At 37.0% G+C, this 24,127-nt stretch overlaps 1 protein-coding gene across 1 annotated transcript; it reads right to left on the bottom strand.

Annotated features, from left to right (window-relative positions):
* Positions 1 to 2,422: 2,422 nt before the first annotated feature.
* Positions 2,423 to 23,124, bottom strand: COQ3 (coenzyme Q3, methyltransferase; the record flags this gene model as incomplete). The annotated part of the gene is made up of 7 exons (XM_037520143.2): positions 2,423 to 2,764; positions 8,903 to 9,062; positions 12,297 to 12,539; positions 14,311 to 14,410; positions 16,315 to 16,467; positions 17,204 to 17,321; positions 22,950 to 23,124. Coding segments are annotated over 7 exons (1,170 nt in total), but the record flags the coding sequence as incomplete, so codon positions are not given.
* Between the last annotated feature and the right edge of the window lie 1,003 nt (positions 23,125 to 24,127).

Here is a 24,127-nt window from a genome sequence, read left to right on the forward strand (position 1 = left end):
TCACCAGAGACAGAGTGGGGAGCAGAACAGGCAGATACACTGCTAAGGGGAGGAGCAGGAGAGACAGGAGAAGTCTGCTGCATTATGTGTTAGCTCCCTGGCAGGGGCTAGAACTCATGTTGTAGTGGCTGGAGATAGCTTTATAGCACTGTGTCTTTAAGCCCTGAGCCACCAGGGAGGCCCTCACAAATGCTTTTGTCTCCAAGCTGTGGGACATTCTCAGCAAAAATAATTATACATACATAATTTTGCTCCCCATTTTTGTGTGGGTTCCTTGGACCGCAGAAACCTGTCTATGGGCCCAGAAAAAACAGGTGGGAATCACGTGTTATTCATTGGGGGGTCCCCAGTCAGCAAGAAACAAAATATAGTGTCCATATTTACCTCGTTACACTCTACCCTCATCCCAGCTCTGCAGCCACATCATCTTGAGAACATATTTTTTTCCTTTGGGTCCAACTGGTGCCTTTTAGCACCAAAACAGTGACTTATTTATACCCACTGCATCCTCTTCTCATTGGGATACAATTGGCTTATTGATTTCACAAATTCTTTTGATTTTCATTCAAACTGTCAGAGTCAGGATTTTTGTGGTTGTTACAGAGAAGACTTGCATGTTATTTGCATCTCATTAGAAATAGTCAATAAGAATCGCCTAATACAGTGACAATGTAAGTTAATAAAAGGGATTATGTGTTGGCTATATTAACACTTTGTTTCTTTTGGTCTTGCTTCCATTTGTATTTGTACAATAACATTTTCTTAGTTTTTTAGACTTACTTCTGTAGCCTATAATCATGCAGATTATGTTTTATGGAATTGCAGTGACCTCACATATCCATGTTTAAATTTTTTTTTCCTTAAGCATGACCTGCCTCTGTACCTGGTTACCAAGCAGTCTCTAAATCTGTACTCAATGCCTCTCAATGTTGTATGTGTTCTAGTTCAATGGTAGCATAGAATCCCTTACGAGTGTTCCTGGTACACATCAAAAAGAGGTTTCAAATGGTGTCAAAATTTTTAACTTTTTTAACTTAACTGAGATTTTTTTTTAAAGATTTATTTATTTATTTATTTATACAAGCACTGGGTACAATCAGAAGCACGGGAGGGTGAGAGAATTCACTAGAGCCAGAGCAGGGAACAAAACAGGCAGACCGATGAAATACACTGCTGAGAACAGCAGGCGGCAGGAGAGGTATGCACGCCATGTGGGACCCTTGCCCGGCAGCCGGGGATCAAACTGGCACTGCAGAGGTTGTGGGTAGCTTCGCAACCCAGCGCTCAACTGCTGTGCCACTGGGGAGGCCCTTAAATGAGATATTTTTATGTGTAGTATTTTAATTCAGTACTTTTCCTTGATTTATTCATACACTAGTGAAACCTGTTATTATAATATAGAAGTTAAAATACAATATCATTCAGTGTATTTGAAACATTTTTATTAAGTTGGAGTTAGTGGCATGTAGACATTTTAATCATCAAAAGAAAACAAAATTCTAAGAGACTAGAGGCAAATAGCCCAGCCTCTAGACTTCATGAAGCTCTGATTGACTTAAATCCTCTTGAATATGCCACCTTGCATGGAGACAATGGAAATATATGATAATAATCCAATTGTGTGTGGCTGTTCTATGACTATGGCCACATGATGGCAGAAACACTAGGTGTCAAATACACATGCTCTGGAATCAGAGAGACTCCTGGGATCAGATCCTGAGAGCACTGCTAGTTGTGTGATGCTGAACGCATTTAACATTTCTTGGAGATGGAGGAGACAGTCGTTCCTACCTCATGGGGACTATTGGGTTAGATGAGAGAATGATTGCCTAGCACCTAGCACAGGCCCTGGCACTCTGTAAATGCAAATAATTACCAATAATGACCAATATTACTTATAAATTATTTTTGAAAAGCAATATGAGACAGAATTTTACAAGAATGGATACACAATTTATTTTTTATGCCAGATCAGTGTCATAATTTTGCCGACTTTTCTTTTAAAAAGATTTTATTTTTCCACAGAGCTGGGGTGTAGGCCAGAGGTACAGGGGCTGCGGGGGCAAGAGGATTCACTAGAGACAGAGTGGGGAGCCAAACAGGCAGATCTACTGCAATACACTGCTGAGGGGAGCAGCAGGCGAGACAGGCGAGGTCTGCTGCACCGTAGCTCCCTGGCCAAGATCGAACCCAGATCCCTCTTGGGGGGGCCTTCATCATGGCAGTGCTGAGATGCAGTCCCTTGGCCACCAGGGAGGCCCCTGAATTTCTTGATTTTAATGTCTGAATCCAAATCCAGGAAATGTTTAACAATCCCTTTGCTTGTTTTAAAAGGAGAAACAAAAGTTTTGACAAAACTTTTTGGTACATAGAATAATCCCTTGAAAATAGATATTAGAAGAAACAACAAAAGCTTTTATCTAAGCTTTTAGTCCTCATTATTTCTTTTCTTTATGATCTTCTCTCAAAGGGTAAATTCTATATTTTTTATACTTGTAAGCATCAGAATTTCAAGTCATATTGCTAGAGTCCTTAAAAGTAATTCATTTCTTCAGCTTTTCATGCACATCTGGGTTGGTGGAGGCTTCAGCTTGGAATTCTTCTGTTTCTCCTTTTAAAACAAGCTCGGCAGATACCGGGTTTTCCTGATTCCAGGATTTCACAGCATGAGCTGCATAGTTAATGCTGGTATTTTCAGTCCAATGCCAGTAACCTGAGAAGGGGTTGTAGACCATTCCTGCCACAATTTGGACTGAAAGACCATCTGAAAAAATAAATCAGAAAGAGGAAATTTCATAAATTGTTTATCTCCCAAGTACCAAGAATCTCATGCAACTCTCTATATTAAAAAGAATTCCTAACTTAATGGGAAAAAATATTTGTTAACTATATACAGATCTCTACCTTAGAACAGACATAATCTCTAGGAAGACTTGGGTACCTATTATATAGTAATATTTTTGAATCTTGGTTTTCTCATATGTACAAAAGATACTGAGCTGTTAGAATTAGATACATGTATGAAATAACACCATACTTTGAATTTGGTAAATACTTAATAAATGTTATCCTCTTATTAGAAAATACCTGACAAAAAGTGATTATCCCAATAAAGCATCTTTTATAGTTTTCATTCTATTCTATTCTCAACAAGGTTACTTTTAAAATCTTTAGAATTTACGACATTGCTATGGACTGATAACATTCCAAGTAAAATCAAGTTTAGTGATATAATGACATATGAAACAAAGCATATGACAGATGAATCTAAGTGGGAATGTCAAAGGCCAAATAAATGTTATTACTTGAAATAAGAGGAAAATATATAGCAATAGAAGCTCACATCAAAAAACAAGAAAGAACTCAAAGAAACAACCTAATCTCGAAGCTCAAAGATCTAGAAAAAGAACAACAAAAAAACCCCAGAACCAGTAGAAGAAAAGAAATAATAAAAACCAAAGCAGAAATAAATGAAATTGAAACTAAAAAAACAATCCAAAAGATCAATGAAACCAAGAGCTGGTTCTTTGAAAAAATAAATAAAATAGACAAACCCCTAGCCAGGCTCACAAAGGAAAAAAGGGAGAAAGCACAAATACACAGAATCATAAATGAAAGAGGAGAAATCACAACGGACACAGCAGAAATCAAAAGAATAATCAGTAACTACTATGAACAGTTATATGGAAACAAGTTCAACAATCTAGAGGAGATGGACAAATTCCTACAACTCTACAATCACCCAAAGCTAGATAAAGAAGAAATAGAACACCTAAACAGACCAATTACAAGCAACGAAATTGAAATGGTAATTAAAAACCTCCCCAAAAACAAAAGCCCAGGACCTGATGGATTTACAAATGAATTCTACCAAACATTCAGAGACGAATTAGTGCCTATCCTTCACAAACTCTTCCAAAAAATTGAGAAGGAAGGGACAATACCAAACACGTTCTATGAAGCCAATATTACACTAATACCAAAACCGAATAAGGACAACACAAAAAAGGAAAACTATAGGCCAATCTCCCTAATGAACACTGATGCAAAAATCCTCAATAAAATTTTAGCTATCAGAATCCAACAATGTATCCATAAGATAATTCACCACGACCAAGTTGGATTCATTCCAGGGGCACAAGGATGGTTTAACATCCGAAAATCAATCAACGTTATCCAACACATCAACAAAAAGAAATATAAAAACCATATGATAATATCAATAGATGCTGAGAAAGCTTTCGACAAAGTGCAACACCCATTCATGATAAAAGCCCTTGAAATTCTTGGGATACAAGGAACATACCTCAACATCATAAAGGCCATCTATGACAAGCCAACAGCCAGTATCATTCTCAATGGTGAAAAGCTGAAAGCAATTCCATTAAGATCTGGAACAAGACAAGGATGTCCACTCTCACCACTGCTTTTCAATATAATACTGGAAGTCCTAGCCAGAGCAATAAGACAAGAGAAAGACATCCAAGGAATCCAAATAGGAAAAGAAGAAGTCAAACTATCACTATTTGCAGATGATATGATAATATACATAGAGAACCCCAAAATCTCCACAGAAAAACTAATTCAGCTCATCAATCAATTCAGTAAAGTGGCAGGATACAAAATCAACACGCAAAAGTCAGTAGCCTTCCTATACACAAACAATAAATCTGAAGAAGAAGAAATCAAAAAAACCACCCCTTTTATTATCGAAACAAAAAAAATCAAATATTTGGGAATAAATCTAACAAAAGAGGTAAAGGACCTATACAAAGAAAACTATAAAACACTGTTAAAAGAAATAGAAGAAGACACAAAGAAATGGAAAGACATCCCCTGCTCATGGATTGGAAGAATAAACATTATTAAAATGGCCATCCTACCAAAAGCAATATACAGATTCAATGCTATTCCAATCAAAATCTCAATGGCATTCTTCAAAGAAATAGAACAATTATTGATGAAATTCATATGGAATCACCAAAAACCCCGAATAGCCAAAGCTCTACTGAAAAAAAAAGAAGGAAATGGAGGCATCACACTCCCAGACTTCAAACTATACTACAAAGCCATAATCATCAAAACTGCATGGTATTGGAACAAGAACAGACATACAGACCAATGGAATCAAATAGAAAATCCAGAAATAAACCCACAGATTTATGGTCAACTAATCTTTGACAAAGGAGCAAAGACTATGCATTGGAGCAAAGAAAGTTTGTTCAATAAATGGTGCTGGGAAAACTGGGTCGCTACATGCAAAAGAATGAAGCTTGACCACTACCTCACACCATACACAAAAATCAACTCAAAATGGATTAAAGAACTAGACATAAGACCTGAAACCATAAAATACATAGAAGGAAATATAGGCGAAACACTACGGGATTTGCACATCAAAGACATCTTTACAGACACATCACCCAAAGCAGTGATAGTGAAGAGAAAGATAAACAGCTGGGACTACATCAAATTAAAGAGCTTCTGCACAGCAAAAGAGACAATAACAAAAACAAAGAGAAACCCCACCAACTGGGAGAACATTTTTGCACCCAACACTAATGATAAAGGACTGATCACAAAAATCTGCAAAGAGCTGATGAGACTCAGCAACAACAAAGAAAATAATCCAGTCAAAAAATGGGCAGAAGAGCTAAAAAGAAACTTCTCTGAAGAGGAAATGCAAATGGCCAACAGACATATGAAAAAATGTTCAACATCACTTGTAATCAGGGAAATGCAAATCAAAACTACCATGAGATACCATCTCACACCAGTGAGAATGGCACATATTAAAAAAACTAGCAACAACAAATGTTGGCGAGGATGTGGAGAAAAAGGAACTCTTGTGCACTGTTGGTGGGAGTGCAAACTGGTCCAACCATTATGGAGAGCTGTGTGGAGATTTCTGGACCTACTAAACATAGAGCTTCCATATGATCCAGCAATTCCACTCCTAGGTATTTACCCAAAGGACACAGAAACATCAATTCCAAAGAGCACCTGCACTCCTATGTTTATAGCAGCACTGTTTACAATAGCTAAGCTTTGGAAACAACCCAAATGCCCAAAAATAGATGACTGGATCAAGAAGATGTGGTACATATATACCATGGAATATTACTCAGCATTCAAAAAAGATAAACACATGCAATTTGCAGCAACATGGATGGCACTGGAAGGGATCATGCTCAGCGAAATAAGCCAAAAAGAAAAAGAAAAATACCGGATGGTCTCACTCATAGCAGGAATCTAGAAAACTTAAATAAGGGACCAGGAAAATGAATATAAGAAAGTGAAAATCAAAATCAACAAAAAACTATGAACCAGAGACACTTTTTGGGGGGTGGGGGGCGGGAGGGGAAGGATTGGGGTCAGAATGGGGCGTTTGCAATTGTATGGGGGAATATAAAAATAAAATTTAATATTTAAAAAAAAAAAAAATAAATGTTATTACTTGAGAGGAATTTAACATATACATCAAGTGATCATGGTTTACAAAGCAGAGCTAAACATTGTAGGAAGTATAAGAAGGTGATATACAAAACACAAAAATCAGTTGTCTTCCTATATGTAAACAGTGAGGTAGAAGAGGAAGAAATTAAGAAGATAATCCCACAATTACACTAAAAAAAGAAAATCATACCTAGAAGTAAATTTAACAAATGAGGTGAAGGGCCTATACAAAGAAAATTATAAGACTGCTAAAAGAAATAGAAGACACAAAGAAATGGAATGTAATTCCCTGAACGTGGGCTAAAAGAATTACAGTGTCAAAATGACAATCCTACTCAAAGCAATACACAGATTCAATGCAATCCTTATCAAAGTTTCAATGGCATTCTTCTAAGAAGTAGAACAAACTGAAGCAAGGGAAGTCTCTCCAAGAAATGATGCTGGAATAACTGGACAGCCACCTTCAAAAGAATGAAACTAGACCACTATTTCACACCATACACAAAAATCAACTCCAAAAGTATAAAAAGACTTGGATGTAAGACTGGAAACCACAAAATATATAGAAGAGAACATAGGCAAAATACTTCATGACATAGGCTTTAAAGATGTCTTTGTGGATTCATCTCCAGCAAGAAGGAAAACAAAAGAAAATATAAATAATTGGGACTATATGAAACTAAAAAGCTTCTGCACAGTGAGAGAAACTGTCCCTAAAACAAAAGACACCCTACTGAATGGGAGATAATATTTGCACACCATACACATGATCTACAAAGAACTCATACAACTCAACAAAATAGAAAACAAATAATTCAGTCAAAAAATGGGCAGATGAGCTAAATAGGCACTTCTCTGAAGATATAGAGACGGCCAATAGGTATATAAAAAAAATGTTCATCGTCACCTATCATCAGGGAAATGCAAATCAAAAATATAATGGAATACCACCTGACACCTGTGAGAATGACCCATATCAAAAACACCATAAACATCTGATGGCCTGGATGTGAAAAACATGGACCGGTCCAGCCCATATATGGAAAATAGGGGCTGGAAAAAAGCAGCTCAAAAGATTAAAAATGGCTTTGAAATACAACTCAGCAATTTACTCTTAGGTATCTATCCAAAGAATACAGAAACAAAACACTAATTTAAAGGGAAACACGCACAAGTATGTTCACTACAGCATTGTTTACAATAATAGCCAAGCTATGGAAACAACCTAAGTACCCAAATACAGATGAGTGGATCAGGAGGATATGGTGTACACACACACAACACACACACACACACATAGTGGAATACCACTCAGCGATCAAAAAATGATAAACTCTTGCCATTTGCAGCAATGTGTATGAAACTATAGAGGGGATTATGATAAGCAAAATAAGTCAGAAGGAGAAAGACAAATATTCGATGGTATCACTTTTATATGAAATATAGAGAAACTGGGGCCTCCCTGCTGGCTTGGTTAAGTCTCAGTGCTACCAAGCTATCAGTAGCAACTGCAGCACAAGTTCAATCTCCAGCCAGGGAGCTATCCGCATGGTGCAGCAGACCTCTCCTGTCTTGCCCGCTGCTCCCCTCATCAGTGTATTTCAGTTAATCTGCCTGTTCTGCTCCCCACTCTGTCTCTGGTGAATCCTCTCACTGCCCCCTGCACCTCTGGCCTATACCCCAGTTTTTATATGCATAAATAAATAAATTAAAAAAAAAGAAATACAGAGAAACCAAACAGATAAAGTCAAACCAACAACAAACCCTAAAAAGCTGACGACAGAACTGAGGACACTAGAGGAGAAGGGGAGGGGACAGAACAAAGTGGGGAAGGAGCACAACAGACTGTGGTGGTGGACTATGGGAAGATCCCATACTTCTGAAACACAACAAATGTTGTAAACTGTTACTGCACTAAAAAAAAATTTTAATTAAAACAACCAATGAAAATAAATTAAAAATTAAAAGGTACAAAGATGATATAGGTTTACCTTTAAGGAACTTAGAGGCCAGAAAGGGAACAAAATATAAGGTATACTATATGTAGCATAAAATAAATAAAAAATGTCAAGGCAGTTCAAAATACATGGAAAAATTGAGGGAAAATAGTATGTAAACTAAACTATACAAGCCAGGGCCTCCACAGGGTAAACTGAGAATGTGTACATAGTAGACATTTGTACTTCATCCTTAAACAAGTGAGGAGTAAGAGCCAAAAAGTATTAATTGATCATCTGTGATATGCGTGAGTATGTGCCATAGAGAGAGAGGAGTGGTATCTAACATGTAATACTAACTTCAAGGAGTTTTTGATCTAGGTGAGGAGATGAAACCAACATCCAAAGAGTGATCTATTTAATCAAGTGCTAGGTTATTATGTAGTTAATAACAATAGGTACTTTAGTTCAGTTAGGACTTAAAAATTGGAAAAATTCTTAATACTTACTTGATTCCAGAATGCTCTCTAGCTTTTCAGGTGAAACAAACTTCTCCCAGGTATGAGTACCTTTTGGTACAATACCTCCAATTTGCTCTGAAAAAACAATTCCCAAGACATAGGACAGCTGTGTTTTGTTGATTGTAGTAATGAATAAAGAACCACCAGGCTAAAAAAAATGGTAGGGAAGTAGAAATATAAATGTCAGGGATATCATTTAGGTCAAGGCTAACTGCTAACTCCTACTAACTTAAGTGCAATTAAGATAATACATGTAGGAACCGCCCTGGTGGCAGAAGGGGTTAAATGTCTGTACTATGAAGCTATCCACAGATACCGCAGCACGAGTTCGATCCCCAGGCAGGAGGTGACCCACACAGCGCAGCAGAGACCTCTCCTGTCTCGCCCACTGCTCCCCTCAGCAGTGTATTTCAGCAGATCTGCCTGTTCTGCTCCCCACTCTGTCTCTGGTGAATCCTCTCACCCCCCCCCATACCTCTGGCCTGTATCCCAGAAAAAAAAAAATAAGATATAGTAGTAAAACATAATTTACCCAATTAGTATTTTTTCTTTTGGAAACTTCATCATTAAAGGGAGTCCATTACAAATGCACTTACTGAGTTTATGCAATGGTGCTTATAATTCCTAAAATCACACATGACTATGACATATTTATATTATATACATTCTCTTGTACATATCAAATACATTTTAATAAAAAATAAGATCAGGCTGCTTTCCCTTGTTTTATGTCCACATTTACATTCTAATATGCCACTGCTATTTTCTCTCTGGGTGCAGATTCTGCTAATTTGTCTGGCACGGGGTATAGCTATAGAACTTGTGCTAGCGAGCACTGCCAAGAAGTGGTCTCTGACAAAAAAAAAATCAATGTATTAAGGCTCGAAAGGTTCTGTTTTGTATTTATTTCATAACAAATCAATGGAATATTAATATGTACCAAGAATATGAAGGGATCAAGTATTCATGTGACTTTTACCGACTATAGTTATTTTGTTTCCTATATTAACTACAGCAAGGATACTAAAGTCCCTGTCACATTCTCATTTACACATTCTCATTAGCCTGATGAGGATAAAATGCTAATGATTTCTACACAGATAACATAACATATATATGTGTATACATGTGTTATGTGTATTATATATGCAAAAATACATGCATAAAGACAAAGAGACAGAGAGAGAAAATTTAACTCTAATACAACCCTGAACCAAAAATAAAGAGGATGAGACTCTGGAATTCTGAATATCCCTTAAAATTAAAAACTAAAACATCAGATACTATTTCACTACACATTATAACTTTCCTTTGTAAAAATCAAGTATTGCAAAACATCTTTTTAAGAATCACTTGTGGACCTCCCCGGTGGCACAGCTGGTTGAGCGCTGCCCTGTGAAGCTGTCTGCAGCCTCTTCAGTGCGGGTTTGATTCCCGGCCAGCCAGGGAGATTCCCACATGGCACAGCAGACCTCTCCTGTCTCGCCGGCTGCTCCCCTCAGCAGTGTCTTCGGTCTGTCTGCCTGTTGCGCTCCCCACTCTGTCTCTGGGGAATTCTCTCACCCTCCTGTGCCTCTGACCTGTACCCTGGTTCTTGTATAAATAAATAAAAAACTTAAAAAAAAAAGTCACTCTCACTTACTCTCTTAAAAAAAAGAGAAGACTCACTTTGTGTCAATTATATCTCAATAGAACTGGGAAAAATCACTTATCAATATCTAATCTGTGTTCTACAAAATATTATTCTAAGAAAATAGTGGTGACCAGTGGTCATTTACTCTTTTAAACACTCCCCATTAAAGTAAAAATTAAAGTCCTCAATTCCAGCAGTCCTAATATATGTGAAAGAACCCCCATTCACACTAGCTGACACATAACACAAAAAGTAATAAATAAGAAGTTTTACTTGGAAAACAGGAGATAAGCCTAATAAAGCTCATTTAAGAGGAAACATCAAGTAACTGTCACAGATTGAAGGAGACTAAGGAGATGTGTCCACTAAATGCAATGTGGGATCCTAGAGTGGATCCTGCAACAGAAAAAATTACATTAGTGGAAAAACTAATGAAATTTAGCAAGGTCTGCAGTTTAGTTAATAGTAGAAAGTGAAAGTTAATTCCTGAATTTTGGCAAAGGCGCCATGGCTTATGTACAGGGTGAGGACTGTGGTGAGGCCAGTGAGGTGAGTGGGGCAGGCAGTGGAAGGAGGCACTCACTCCTGAGGGCACACAGGTGCATGGTTGGCACCAAACAATGAGAGTCTCCTTCGATTTCTTGCCCTTGGTGCTTCACTGGCCTCACCCTAGTTCCTTAAGCTATTACCTATTAAATATATAAACAACAGCTAATATAGCACTAATATGGCAATAATAATACTACTACAGAGATATTTATTTTTAAAAATAAGAAATTACCTTCAGAGGACTAAGTCTGTGGCAAATTATGTAGACATAATAACGTAATGTGGAGAATCAAGAGTTGGAGTCAAAAGATGTAGCCTTAAGCCCCACTTAAGTGCCTAGTGACCTTTCAGTTAAGTCTCAGTAACCTTTGATAGCTCTTTTTTTTTTTTAAAGATTTATTTATTTATTTATACAAGCACTGGGTACAGTCAGAAGCACGGGAGGGTGAGAGACTTCACCAGGGCCAGAGCGGGGAGCAGAGCAGGCAGGAGGACCGAGGTATACTGCTGAGGGGAGCAGGTATACTGCTGAGGGGAGCAGCCAGCGGCAGGAGAGGTCTGCATGCCATGTGGGACCCTCCTCCGGTGGCTGGGGAGCAGCCGGGGATCGAACCAGCGCTGCAGAGGCTGCGGGCAGCTTCGCAACCCAGCACTCAACCGCTGCACCACCGGGGAGGCCCCCTTTGATAGCTCTTAAATGCTGATCTTTATTGGCCAAAAGAGGCTATAACCATGCCCACCTTACCTTCCTCACCGGCTCTAAGATCAAGTAAAATCATATGTTTGAAATATACCTTCATAAGCTGAAAACTGTCATACACATTACATACAGTTATTTAATAAATACTAAGTTAATTTCTGTTAATAATGACTTTTATTAGTTTTTAGGTGTTAATCCAAGTCAATTTCTTAGCAATTGTGAATCAATGTCTACTATGTATTTAATCCAGATTATAGTAATGGAAAAATACTGTTATAAATCTACTGTTTGTCTTATAATGTTCAACATCAACATTTTTCAAGATACCTAGACATCAAGATACTGAATCTGTACAACCCCACTGGTGAGGACAAACTGAGAGGCAGAAGTAATTCTAGCAGAGAGCCTGATTTCCTAGTTTCAAGCATTATGAAACAATTTATGGCTATACATACATACAAACAGTAGAAAAAACAAACAAGTTAACTCCCAAGTCTTACTTTTAACACTTGATAGCAGCACTGTATAAATGTTTCTAGATCGATCACATGTTCTACAACTTCAGAAGCTACTACGGCATCAAATGTCTCTGTAGTCTCTTCCACAATCTCTTCCAGGGAACACACTTTGTACTCTATCCTCTTATCCAGGACTGGGTCAAATGATTTATGGCACTGTGCTGTTTTAATGTTCTCATCCACAGGATCAATTCCAATAACTGAAGCCCCAAGCCGACCCAGAGGCTAAAGACATAAAAAAAAAAAAGTTAGCCACAAGAAAAAATTAGAACACATTAGCAATAAAAAGTTTATCAAAAAAGTAACAAGATTAACCACAAGGGATAATTACTGAAAATAATTTATAGGTACAGGAAGATTCATTACGTCATTTAGTTTGTATGTTTGAAATATTCCATGCTAAAAGCTTAAAAGAGAACAATCTGGGCCTCCCCTGGTGGCGCAGCATTTGAGAGCTGGGCTGCCAGGCTGCCCGCAGCCTCTGCAGCGTGGGTTCATTCCCCAGCCGCCAGCGAGGGTCCCACCAAAAAAAAAAAAAAGAGAGAGAGAGAGAACAACAATCACAACAGAAACTTACCAAGAGCTACTTGAGAATAGTAAAAAAAAAAATTATATTCTCTAGGTATATTTATATGCAAAATGCAATAATAATGTAATTAATATAATTAAATTGTAATAAATGTCATTGCAACAATAGCAGAAATTTCTGAGATATTCAAATTTTCTAAAGAACGATTTTTTGAGTTTTTTCTGTCAGTGAAATGATTCATCATAGCTACTTCTTCTTTCAACTTTTATAGTCAATCACTCCCCATGACTTGACCAAGTTTTGAAATACAACCTTAATTTTGATCAAAACTTGCATAGCATTTAAGTGAGAATCAGTCTATAAAGGTATAAATGAAATTATTTTAACTTCAGAGACATAAGATCTGCAATAATACACGGAGAAGACACTTACAGTAAAACCTTCTTCCTTTACAATTCCATACACCACACATTTTCAACTCTATGTGGTATCTTTCACATATTTTTCTTTGCCCGAAATGTTATATTTGATTTAAAAAAAAAAAAAAGCCCATGTTGTATGAGCAACAGATTTCGATGCATGTGCAAACTCAGCTGTGCATCAAAGGCCTCTGTTCACCTCACTGTCACCGTGACTGTGATGGACCTTGACAGCACCACATTGCACTGGACCTTAATTTACATTCGTACCCTATACTGTTTCTTAATATATGTTTCAAAAATCTTATCATGATCAGCATTGATCATAAGCACATTGTTGATAGAAGTATACAAAATAAAGCTGTAGGGTATCAATTTATCATAAACTAAAGCAAATGCTCATCACAGGGAAAATGAGTACTCTTCCAATCGCTCCAAAGTACTGAAGAGGGAAGAGGCCCATAAGCAGGCAAAACTCTGCTAGGTTTTGATATTAAAGCATGTGCAAAGGGATGGCTTATCATTGTATTTAAACTAGTGGAAACTGCCTAATTTCTTGGGATACAAGAGACAAAACTATTAATTTTCTGAATCTTTTATAATTTCAATAGCAAAAGGTTTGTATTTTATAATCATAAAAGTATATTCAATGTTATATATTTTTAATGAACAATATTATTTGTTGAAAGGATAAACTGGGTATAAACACACATTTTTATCCCCAGTTAAAATGTCAGGAAAGTAGGAGCTTCCCTGGTGGCGCAGCAGGTTGAGCACAGCACTGTGAAGCTGTCCGCAGCCTCTGCAACGCGGGTTCAATTCCCGGCCAGCCAGGGAGAGTCCCACATGGCATGGCAGACCTCTCCTTTCATGCCAGCTGCTCCCCTCAGCAGTACTTTCAGTCCATCCGCCTGTTCTGCTCCCCACTCTGTCTCTGGTGAATCCTCTCACCCTCCCGCGCCTCTGGCCTGTACCCCAGCTATTGTATAAATAAAAACAAATAAATAAATCTTAAAAAAAAAAGTCAGGAAAGCTGTAAATCACTTACTTCAGTTAACAATCCACCACCACAGCCAACATCAAGAATCTTCATCCCAGACAAGGGTTTTCCTAGCTGGTGATTAGCAACTGTTTTTAAAAGATTGTCTCTTTTTCAAAAATTCAAAACATATAAAAGCAAATGATTAGGTTTATCAAGTGAAAATTCCCCCAAAAAGTATTAATTTTTAAGGAAATAAATTCATTTTCAGTGGATTAATGATTTTTTTGGTAAATAATCTTTTATTTCCAGCATTAAATGACATATTTATTTATAAAACATTTTAATAATCAAAAACAGAAGGCTTAAAACTCGGATAATCTAGTAGCAATTATGACTTCATTACTTTAGTAATTATCTAAAGAAAAACATTAAAAACAATCTAGTTTAGATTAACCTAATTTTGTTTGAGATATTATATCACCTGAGACATCTATGGGTGGTCTTGTCAGAGCTTCCTAGAACCATTTCATGTAGGCAACAAATAGGTTATTTTTTTTAAGATTTATTTTATTTATTTATGCATATAAAAAGTGGGGTCTAGGCCAGGGGTGTGGGGGTAAAGGGATACACCAGAGACAGAGTAGGGAGCAGAACAGGTGGATTGACTGAAATACACTGCTGAGGGGAGCAGCGGGGAGACAGGAAAGGTCTGCTGTGCCATGTGGGTATCTCCCTGGCCAGTGTTTGAACTCATGCTGCAGTGGCTGGCGATAGCTTGATAGCACTGAGACTTTAACCCCTGTGCCACCAGGGAGGCCCCAACAAATAGTTCATTTTACCTATTTGTGTAGAAGGCTAAAAAGTAGGCTGAAGATTTTTATTTTCATAAATTGCCTATATTCCTAATTAAATTGAGTCTCTTTTAATCTAAGTTAGTGATGTTTGCATCTGTGATCACATGAACTGTAAATATAACTTTACTATACAGTCAATTTTTAGATAATGAGTAATACTTTATCACATAAGCAAATAAAAGTGCATGTGTACACTCATTGAGTTATACATATACCTAACAGAATGTAAACTAAACTTTTAAAGTAGACTATATGGGTTTTAATTATGCTTATATTGAAACAACATACACATAATGAGAGTATCTTATGACATCTTTTGTTGCAGTTAAAATTAATTAACATCTGTGAAAACACTGGACAATGCTTTTAATTAGAGAACTTTGGAATGTTATAATATACAGAAAAGTACCCATTTCAAATGAAATACAATCCATTCTTCACACAATGGCCAAAATGATTCCTTTTTATCATAAATGAGCTCATATTACTCCCCTTCAATGACTTTCGTCTATGTTCAGAATAAAATCTAAACTTCAACCATGGCTTGTACTATCATGGGTTATGTGTTTTAGTATGATGTGCAAAATAATAGTGTTACAGTCGTCTGAACAGAGTGGTTCTCAAGCTGAGTGTGCATCCGGGCTCACCCTGAACCTACTTCTGCTTTTTTCTGCCTTAGTATTTCAGTGATCCACTAATTCAGTGGTAATAAAATGATGCCAATATTTCTCTTTTGCTTCTCTGATTCTGGACAAATGAATGAAAACCAATCAGAATACCCCTTGAGGGCAAAGCGTGAGATATTCTGTGTCTACTGCTCACACTGGCTACTCAAAAATATTTTAATGAATAAATAAATGAACATAAGATCAAATGAAAAATTTCTTGATAAACAGCTCACTGAACCCTGTCTTTACATCTGAAGTACATGGAGTATGTTTTGAATGCTTCCAGGCAGCTTTTACGGAGTTAAGATCTCAATCTCTATACAAGGTAAGTTCTCAATAAACATTTGCTAAATTGAACTGTCTCATTCATACTCCCTCTATCAAGACTGCCCAAAGGTGAAAGTCACTATACAATGACCTTGATGCCACAGCACCTTGTTCCCTTTTCATAAGGATTTGATTATAATTAACCTAATAATTTTCCAGAAATTTTCAGGTTGATTTATGAAAGCAGCCTAGAACTTGGGTGATTAATGGTAGACTGTTACCTAATAAATGGTACCCTCAGGTCGTTCATAGAATGAAGAGGTGCATACACTCCTTGTTCATCCCACCACTTATGAGCCAGGGTCAGGAAGGTTTTTATCTCACTGCTGTCCACAGTGGTTTGAGAAGTACTGTACTGCCTTGTCCAAGGGTACCTAAGAGGTCAAAATGAGGATCCAAGCAAATACTACCATTTAGCATGGAATTTATTATGTAGAAAGATATTCTAATTCAAAATTTATTAGATTTATACAATTTATTAGAATACATGTACTGTTCAGTTTTGATACCTTAAAGCTAAGTTTTTTCTATAATTACACTGAAAGAATATATGTGTGTATATATTCACAGATGAGGTAAAATTAATTTGCTTTTGAAGTAAGTTACAATTAAAATGGAACTTTATAAAACTTAGCCTTCTGGGTCTCACCATCATCATCATCACCACCATCAGACATCAGATACTGAGTACTTGCTATATGCCAAATACTATTTGAGAGCTCCACATATGTCATCTCATTTAATCCTCCCAGAATCTCTATCTATAAGTTAGGTTCTATTATTATTCCTATTATACAGATAACAAAAGGGAGTGTCAGAGAGGGTATGTAAGTGGTAGAGCCAGGATTTGAACCCAGATGTTTTTCTTTTCATGTCTATTACTACCATCCTAGTCCAAGCTCCTATTATATCTTGTTTGAACTATTATCCAAATTTAAATTTTCCAAATTTAACAGCTGTTAGAAAAATAAGATTATTTTAATCAGTAAAAGCTACCTTAATGAAATCATGAGTTGTTACATACTGACAAGATTTATTAAACATAATGACTATTAAATTATTATTGCACATTATTATATAATTATTTGCCACAGTAATAAATAAACTGACCTGTAATTTTTCAGCCTATTCAAGCAGGTAAAAGCCATCCTATAGGATTTGAACCACATGATGTTGTATTCACTGAAAATCCCTTGTTTTACTGGTTGAGTCCCATTGAGATAGTTCTCTGAATAAAAGCAATAAAAAAATTAAATGTATACAGAGAGCCCTGTGTGGTATGAATCCCTTATATGCATAAAATTGAAAAAACTTTGTTTTATATGATTTTTTGATCAAGAGAATAATCACTGAGCTCAGTATTATATGGCAATCTTAGATTACATTTGGTAAATAAAAGAGTTTTTCCACCATTTTGGATTTTATTCTAAAAGATAATGGTCTTGTGTTCTGCCATCAAACTCTTAACTAGGTAATTCTGAAATCACAATTAGCAAAAATAAGTAATGTGTATATAAACTTTTTTGTGCCATTAGTTTTTGCATTTATATTACGCTGCATAAACTTACAGAAACAATATTCAAATAGAAATTACACTAACTTTAAAAGTTAAGGCAATATTAATTCTGTCACTATTTGCTAAAACTAGCTCAAATTCTGTCATTTACATGTTAGCTACATGAAATGGATTTATACATAGCTCAACACCCTTTTCAGAGGAAAAAAATGTTCACATTAATCTATACATTTAATGTAAGTCTATAAAAATCCCACCTGCCTTTCTTTTGCAGACATGAACAAAATAACTCAAAATTTAAATGAAAAGGCAAAAGAAATAGAATAGCTAGAGCAATATTTTAAAAAGAAGAAAATTGCAGGAATCACAATACCCAATTTTAAGACTTACCATAGAGTTACAGTAATCAAGGTGTTATAGAATTGGAGGACAGATATAGCAATGGAACAGAAGAATTACAGCGACAGATCAAAAAATTCACCAACTGATATTTTGACAATGGTGCATAAGCAGTTCAATGGAGGAAGAATAGTCTTTTCAATAAATAGTGTTAAAACAACAGGAATGTCATGAACAAAAAAGAAAACATCAATCTGAATCTCACTTATACAAAAGTGAACTGGAAATGGATCATTAATCTAAAAGCAAAACCAAAAATTTTAGACAATATATGGTATCTTCATGACTTCAGACTAGGTATAAAAGTTTTACATCTAACACGAAAACAATTCATAAAAGAATATTTGATTAAACTAAGTTTAATCAAAATTACAATTTTTTCCTCTGTGCAAGATGCTGTTAAGAAAAACTATCAATAGTAAACTAAGAGGAACTATTTTTGCAAAACACATATTGGATGCAGGACTTGTATCTAAAATATATATGGATACTATTTAAACCTAACAATACCAAACAACTCCAATAAAAAAAAAAAAAAACGCAGGCAACTCAATTATAAAATATAAAAGTGTTATGAAAAGACATGATGAAAAGCCATTTTTCATCAGAGGATATACAGGTGTAAATAAGCCCATGAAGAGATGTTAATGTCAAAATGCAAATAAATGTTCTATAATACTTGAAATGACAAAATTATAGTAAAAGATGAGTCAATTGTCAAGGGTTAAGGTTGGGGTAGATTCTGATAACAGGGAGTAGTCATAGGCAGTTTCTTTGCTATTATGGAATAGTTCCCTATCCTGACTGTGGTGGTTATTATACAAATCTCTACATGTGATAACACACATACACAAAATGAGTGCATGTAAAGGTGGTAAAATCCAAATTGTAGTTTAGTTAATAGTATCATAGTAATGTCAATTTCCAAGTGCATATGGAAATTGTACTATTTTTGCAACTTCTTGTGAGTCTAAAATAAAACTTCTTGAGCCAAAATATTTTTTTAATCAAAAAATCCAAAGGGTACACTACAAAATATCTCTTCTACCCCTGACTCCAACTATCCAGTTTCCCTCTCTAGAGACAACCAGTGCTATTAAATTTGTATGTATGCTTCCAGAGATGTTTTGTACAAATGTCTTTAGTATCTTTTTTTAATTTTATATGAAACAGCACAATACCTTTTATCTGTTTCCCTGACTTCAGCTGTCCAAAAATATATACAATAAGGTATTTTGAGAGAGATCACACATAACTTTTATTATTATATGGCTATAACTGTTCTCTTTTATTGTTAGTAATCTCTTACTGTGCCCAATTTATAAATGAAACATTTTAATAGGGATATAAACATTTTAATAGAATAAAAACAGAGTTAGTGTCAACCACTGGAGATCTTAGAACACATGGATATCCTTCATGAATAATTGGGGACTATTGTGTATATAGTCTGCACCCCGCTTTTTCAATCCATTGATATATCTTGAAGATTTTTTTCATAACAACATAAAGAACTTTCTATTTTACAACTGCATGGTATCTTGTAATTTATTTAAGCAGGGCCCTATTAGTGATATTTATTTAGGTTATTTCTAATTTTTTGACATTTCAAAGACATAAGATTGAACTATAGCAGCTTCCCCCAATAGTATCTTTTGTTCAACAATGTTTCATTCTAACGATGGGGGGGGGGGAGGGGGAATAATCCCTGCAGAAGTTGAACAAAAGAATATTATTGGTAGATCTACCTGCTTTTGTTTCATTAAATTTGTTTCCAAGAACCTATCAGCTTTGGCACCTCCCTGGTGGTGCAAGGGCTTAGGTCTCAGCACTATGAAGGTATCCCCAGCACAAGTTCAATCCCTGGCCTGGGAGCTAACCCACATGGCAGAGCAGACCTCTCCTCTCTCGCCTGCTGCTTCCCTCAGCAGTGTATTTCAGTCAATCTGTCTGTTCTGAGCTACACTGCTGAGGGGAGCAGTGGGTGAGACAGGAGAGGTCTGCAGTGCCATGTGGGTTAGCTCCGTGGACAGAGATCTAGATCAAACTCATGCTGCAGTGGCTGGCCACAGCTTGATAGTGCTGAGACTTTAACCCCTGAGCCACCAGGGAGGTCCCAAAACGGTTCATTTTTGAATTAGGAAATGGGTTGTTCTCTGACAACCCACATTTGAACACCCCAGACTCTAGAACTGTAAGAAATACATTTCTGTTCATAAGCCACCCAGCCTATGGTATTTTGTTAGGGCAGTTTGAATGTTCTAAGTGACTAAGAGATTGTATTTCATGTTTTTCTTCAGTCTCTGAACATTTTTTCTCCTGAGCTTTGTGTCTTTTAAATTTTTCATTTGTTTTTTAATAAGCCATTCAGAATCTAGTCTAAATCTATTTCAACATTCTCAAGAAATATGTTATTCTCTCTTTCACCATTTCTTTTCTGTACTACCTTTTAACGTTCAGTTCAAGTATCACCTCCTTTATGACTTTAGGTAAGTGGATGAAATATTAGAAATTATGTAAATTGTGATAGATAAGTATATCTATAATTATGTAAATCGTGAGAGATAAGTATAGAAGGTATTATTAGGAAAATGAGCCTTAAGAGAGTTTAACAGTCCTTACTCTCAGTGGTAACGCCTATCTCCAAAATACCTCTCCTATTTCCAGAAAATTAATCACATAATCATCACTATTGCTAGAATTCTCAAGACTTTAAAACAACACCTCACAACTTTGAGAAACTAATTGAGATTGTATTAATAAACAGAATGCTACCAGTTCCTTCTTTATCTTGAAATTGTGATCATTCTGGTCTTTTGAGATTTCAAAGAAATGTGGGGACATTTTCACTTAATTCATTCAAAAATTCTTCAGTGCCTAGTAGGTACCATGCTGACAGAGACCAAAACCTCTAACCTGCCAATATCATAGCTCCAGCCGCCATCATTTACTGTCTGGATTACTCTAAAGTCCCCAAGTCTAGTTTTTGCCTGCCTGGGTCTTACTTTCTATACAGCTGACAAATGTAATTTCTTAAACAGAGGGCTGATGATGTTTTCCTTCAGCAATTCCCCCACTGTATTCAGGATACTAAGACAGTTTGAGGAGGTGTATGTGGCATTCATTTCATGGAATTGTCATAACCTAAAATAATCTCATCTTTGCCTTCCATCCATTGGCAGGTTACTTTTCAAGGAACATTCCTCAGTTTCCTAGAAACCCCACAGATACTCAGGCTGGTGCTTTGACCACTCCAATTGCAGTAAAATTGGCCAATTCCTTCAAGACAGTTCTGTAACTACCTTGCTCAAGAAGTTTCCTTTCTTTCATTCATTTGTAGAATATAATCAAATAAAACAAACTTGCAAAATACAAGAAAAATAGGGGGCCTTCCTGGTGGCGCAAGGGGTTAAAATGCAACCTATGAAGCTTGCCGCAGCCACTGCAGCACAAGTTCAATCCCTGACCAGGGAGATACCCACATGGCACAGCAGACCTCTCCTGACTTGCTTGCTGCTCCCCTCACTAATGTATTTCAGTACATCTGCCTGTTCTGCTCTCCACTCTGTCTCTGATGAATCCTCTCACCCCCCACACCTCTGGCCTGTACCCTAGTTCTTGCATGTATAGGCAAATAAATGTATTTTAAAAATAACTCTTAAATTATGAAAAATATAGTGGGGGGAGGGAGAAGATAGAAGGGGTAATATGATAGAGGACTGGCACTGAGTTTTGGTGGAGGGTGAGTGCAACGGTTGGCCAGTGAGGCTGTACTGTCAAAATTATAGTTTTTTAACAGAATGATAAAATTGTATTTAAACATTATAATTAAAATTTTATTTTAAAAACGTTTCCTTGACCTTAAATATGTATTATTAAATATGTATTGGATGCGCCTTTTAAGTTTACTGCCGAAATTTGGTAATAGTTATATTTTTTGCTAAATTTCTGATTATGAAACTTGTTTATTGAAGTTTCAAAAAGTATATATATGTGATATATCACCAACTCCACCACAGATATTCATTAAAATTTTTATGTCTCTCTACCTGCGTCTGATAGCAGTTCATAGCTTTAAGTTCATAATACATAATGTGCTGATTTGTGACTTACACTCTCTCCTAACCATTTTTCCATGTAAATTCACAGTTTCTTACTGGCTGTACTATCTTTCATTGCATGAGTACCAACTCAACTCTATTCGTGGGCCTTTAAGTTTCTCATTTCTTGCTTATTGTTTCTTATATCTACCCTAGCACTTTAAAAAGAAACCCTTGGGATATCATTTGCTTAAATACTCACAATGCCAGGCATACAGTCTTTGTTAAATGAGTTTCATGTAAAAGATGAACTTCCCTTCTTGGTTAATACTGGGAATTAAATAACCAGACGACGCGTCTACAAGCAGTAGGTTTAGTGGGTTGTTTTGTTAATCTTGTTTGCCCAAACAGCGTGCTGAACTAACCTATTAATCAAACAGCAGCATCCGATGCCTTAAATTCTTTCTGAAAAAAGCAAAACCACGCGCAAACACAACTCCAGCACAATGCCACCAACCCTCCGAAACGCCGCGGAGCTCGCCGGCCCGCGAGGGAAGCTCACGACCTTGGGCCTCCCGCAGGAACAGGGGTCGCCGGCTCCCGAGGCAGGAGCGCAACCAAAATGAAACAAAGGTCGCTGAACACATGGCGGCGCCCTGCCAGCCGCACTCTCGTCAGCCGGGACCTCTAGGCCTCAGCTATCTTTCCTGACTCGTGGGCAGGGGTAGGCAAGCGCCAAGACGCAGCACGCTCAACCGACAGAGCCCGCGGGCACCTACCGCGCGCTGGCCTCGCACGGACCTGGCGCAGCGCTCAGCCGTAAAACTCGGCCTCTCCTCGCGCCTGCGCAAAACAGCCAGTCACACGGCGGGCTGCGTGCCAGGGACCTACGCCCACTCACCCGGCGACGAGGTTAGGCGCGGGCTGTCATCTTGCGTGCCCGGAAACCAGGCCTCAGCACTCCTAAAAAGCGACCCCCAGAGCCGCTCAACGGACGACCGCCCAACAAAGTCCCAAAGGACCCTCCTCTTTTCCGGTCCCCACTGCAAAAGATCCCCAACAGAAAGGTTCCGAGATCACTCTCGCCCGGCCCAGTGCCAACTTAGGGTTGTACTAATAGCTGTTACAGATGTACGGTATACTAATGCAACGCTTTTCACGCACATTTGGCAAATTGGGCATGAAATTAAAATATAGACTGTTTCTATTATCATAAACGACTCCTGTATATGCTTATTTCTACAAGAGCACCTCAAAGATCATGGTTAAAATAGCTGTCAATCACGCTAATACTTCCTATTATGTGACCTAGCTTCTACTGCTGTGTAACTCTATTTCATATTTAACACGTTTCCCAGAAATATTTTTACCCCTTTAAGACAGTGCCTTAAAGTCAGAATCACAAAATGATGAAAGCACTTCTTCCCTAAAGTTAGAATTGCTACCCTTTTCAAGGCACACAAATGTCTCCCAGGTTCTGAAGTCTAAAATGAAAATTTCTTTCTGCAAATGAGAATATCAACGACAGGGTACACATTGTGTAGGAGACTGTTAATCACTCAGGCAAGGCAACTTCAGGAACAATGATCAATAATATTTTACTTGTAAAATGATGCCTCTCTTAGGAAACAATGATGTATTTCCAACATTAAAGACAAAAAAATCATTGTACATTTTCAACAGGCAGGGAATTAGTAAAGGGATCTTTGAATTAGTGAAATTTACTGCTCAGTAATGGTTTCTCACTTAAGGCTTCTTAGCTAAAATATTGACCTCTTCCTAAAAGTTGCAGATTTTTCAGTTGCTATGTCCTCTTCAGAGCGCCTCTCAAGATACATGACCATCTCTCCAACTGAAGGCAGAAAACTCTGCACAAAAGAACATTTAGCATGTGTTATATTTGTTGGAGTGACAGATCCAAGGAAAAAAGCAAAGTGCAAGAATGATTAAAAGTTCTAAGAGCTTTATTTAAATGTATTTTCTGTGAATGAACGACCTCACAAGGCCTCAAAGCCTTCCCGCTACATTTTCAGTTCCACACAAAGGCAGTGATTTGCCTTTAACATCCACAGTAAACAA

The sequence above is a fragment of the Talpa occidentalis genome, unplaced genomic scaffold, assembly GCF_014898055.3.
Source record: "Talpa occidentalis isolate TD23 unplaced genomic scaffold, MPIMG_talOcc4v2.1 talOcc4.2, whole genome shotgun sequence".
In the NCBI taxonomy this organism is placed as follows: Eukaryota; Metazoa; Chordata; class Mammalia; order Eulipotyphla; family Talpidae; genus Talpa; species Talpa occidentalis.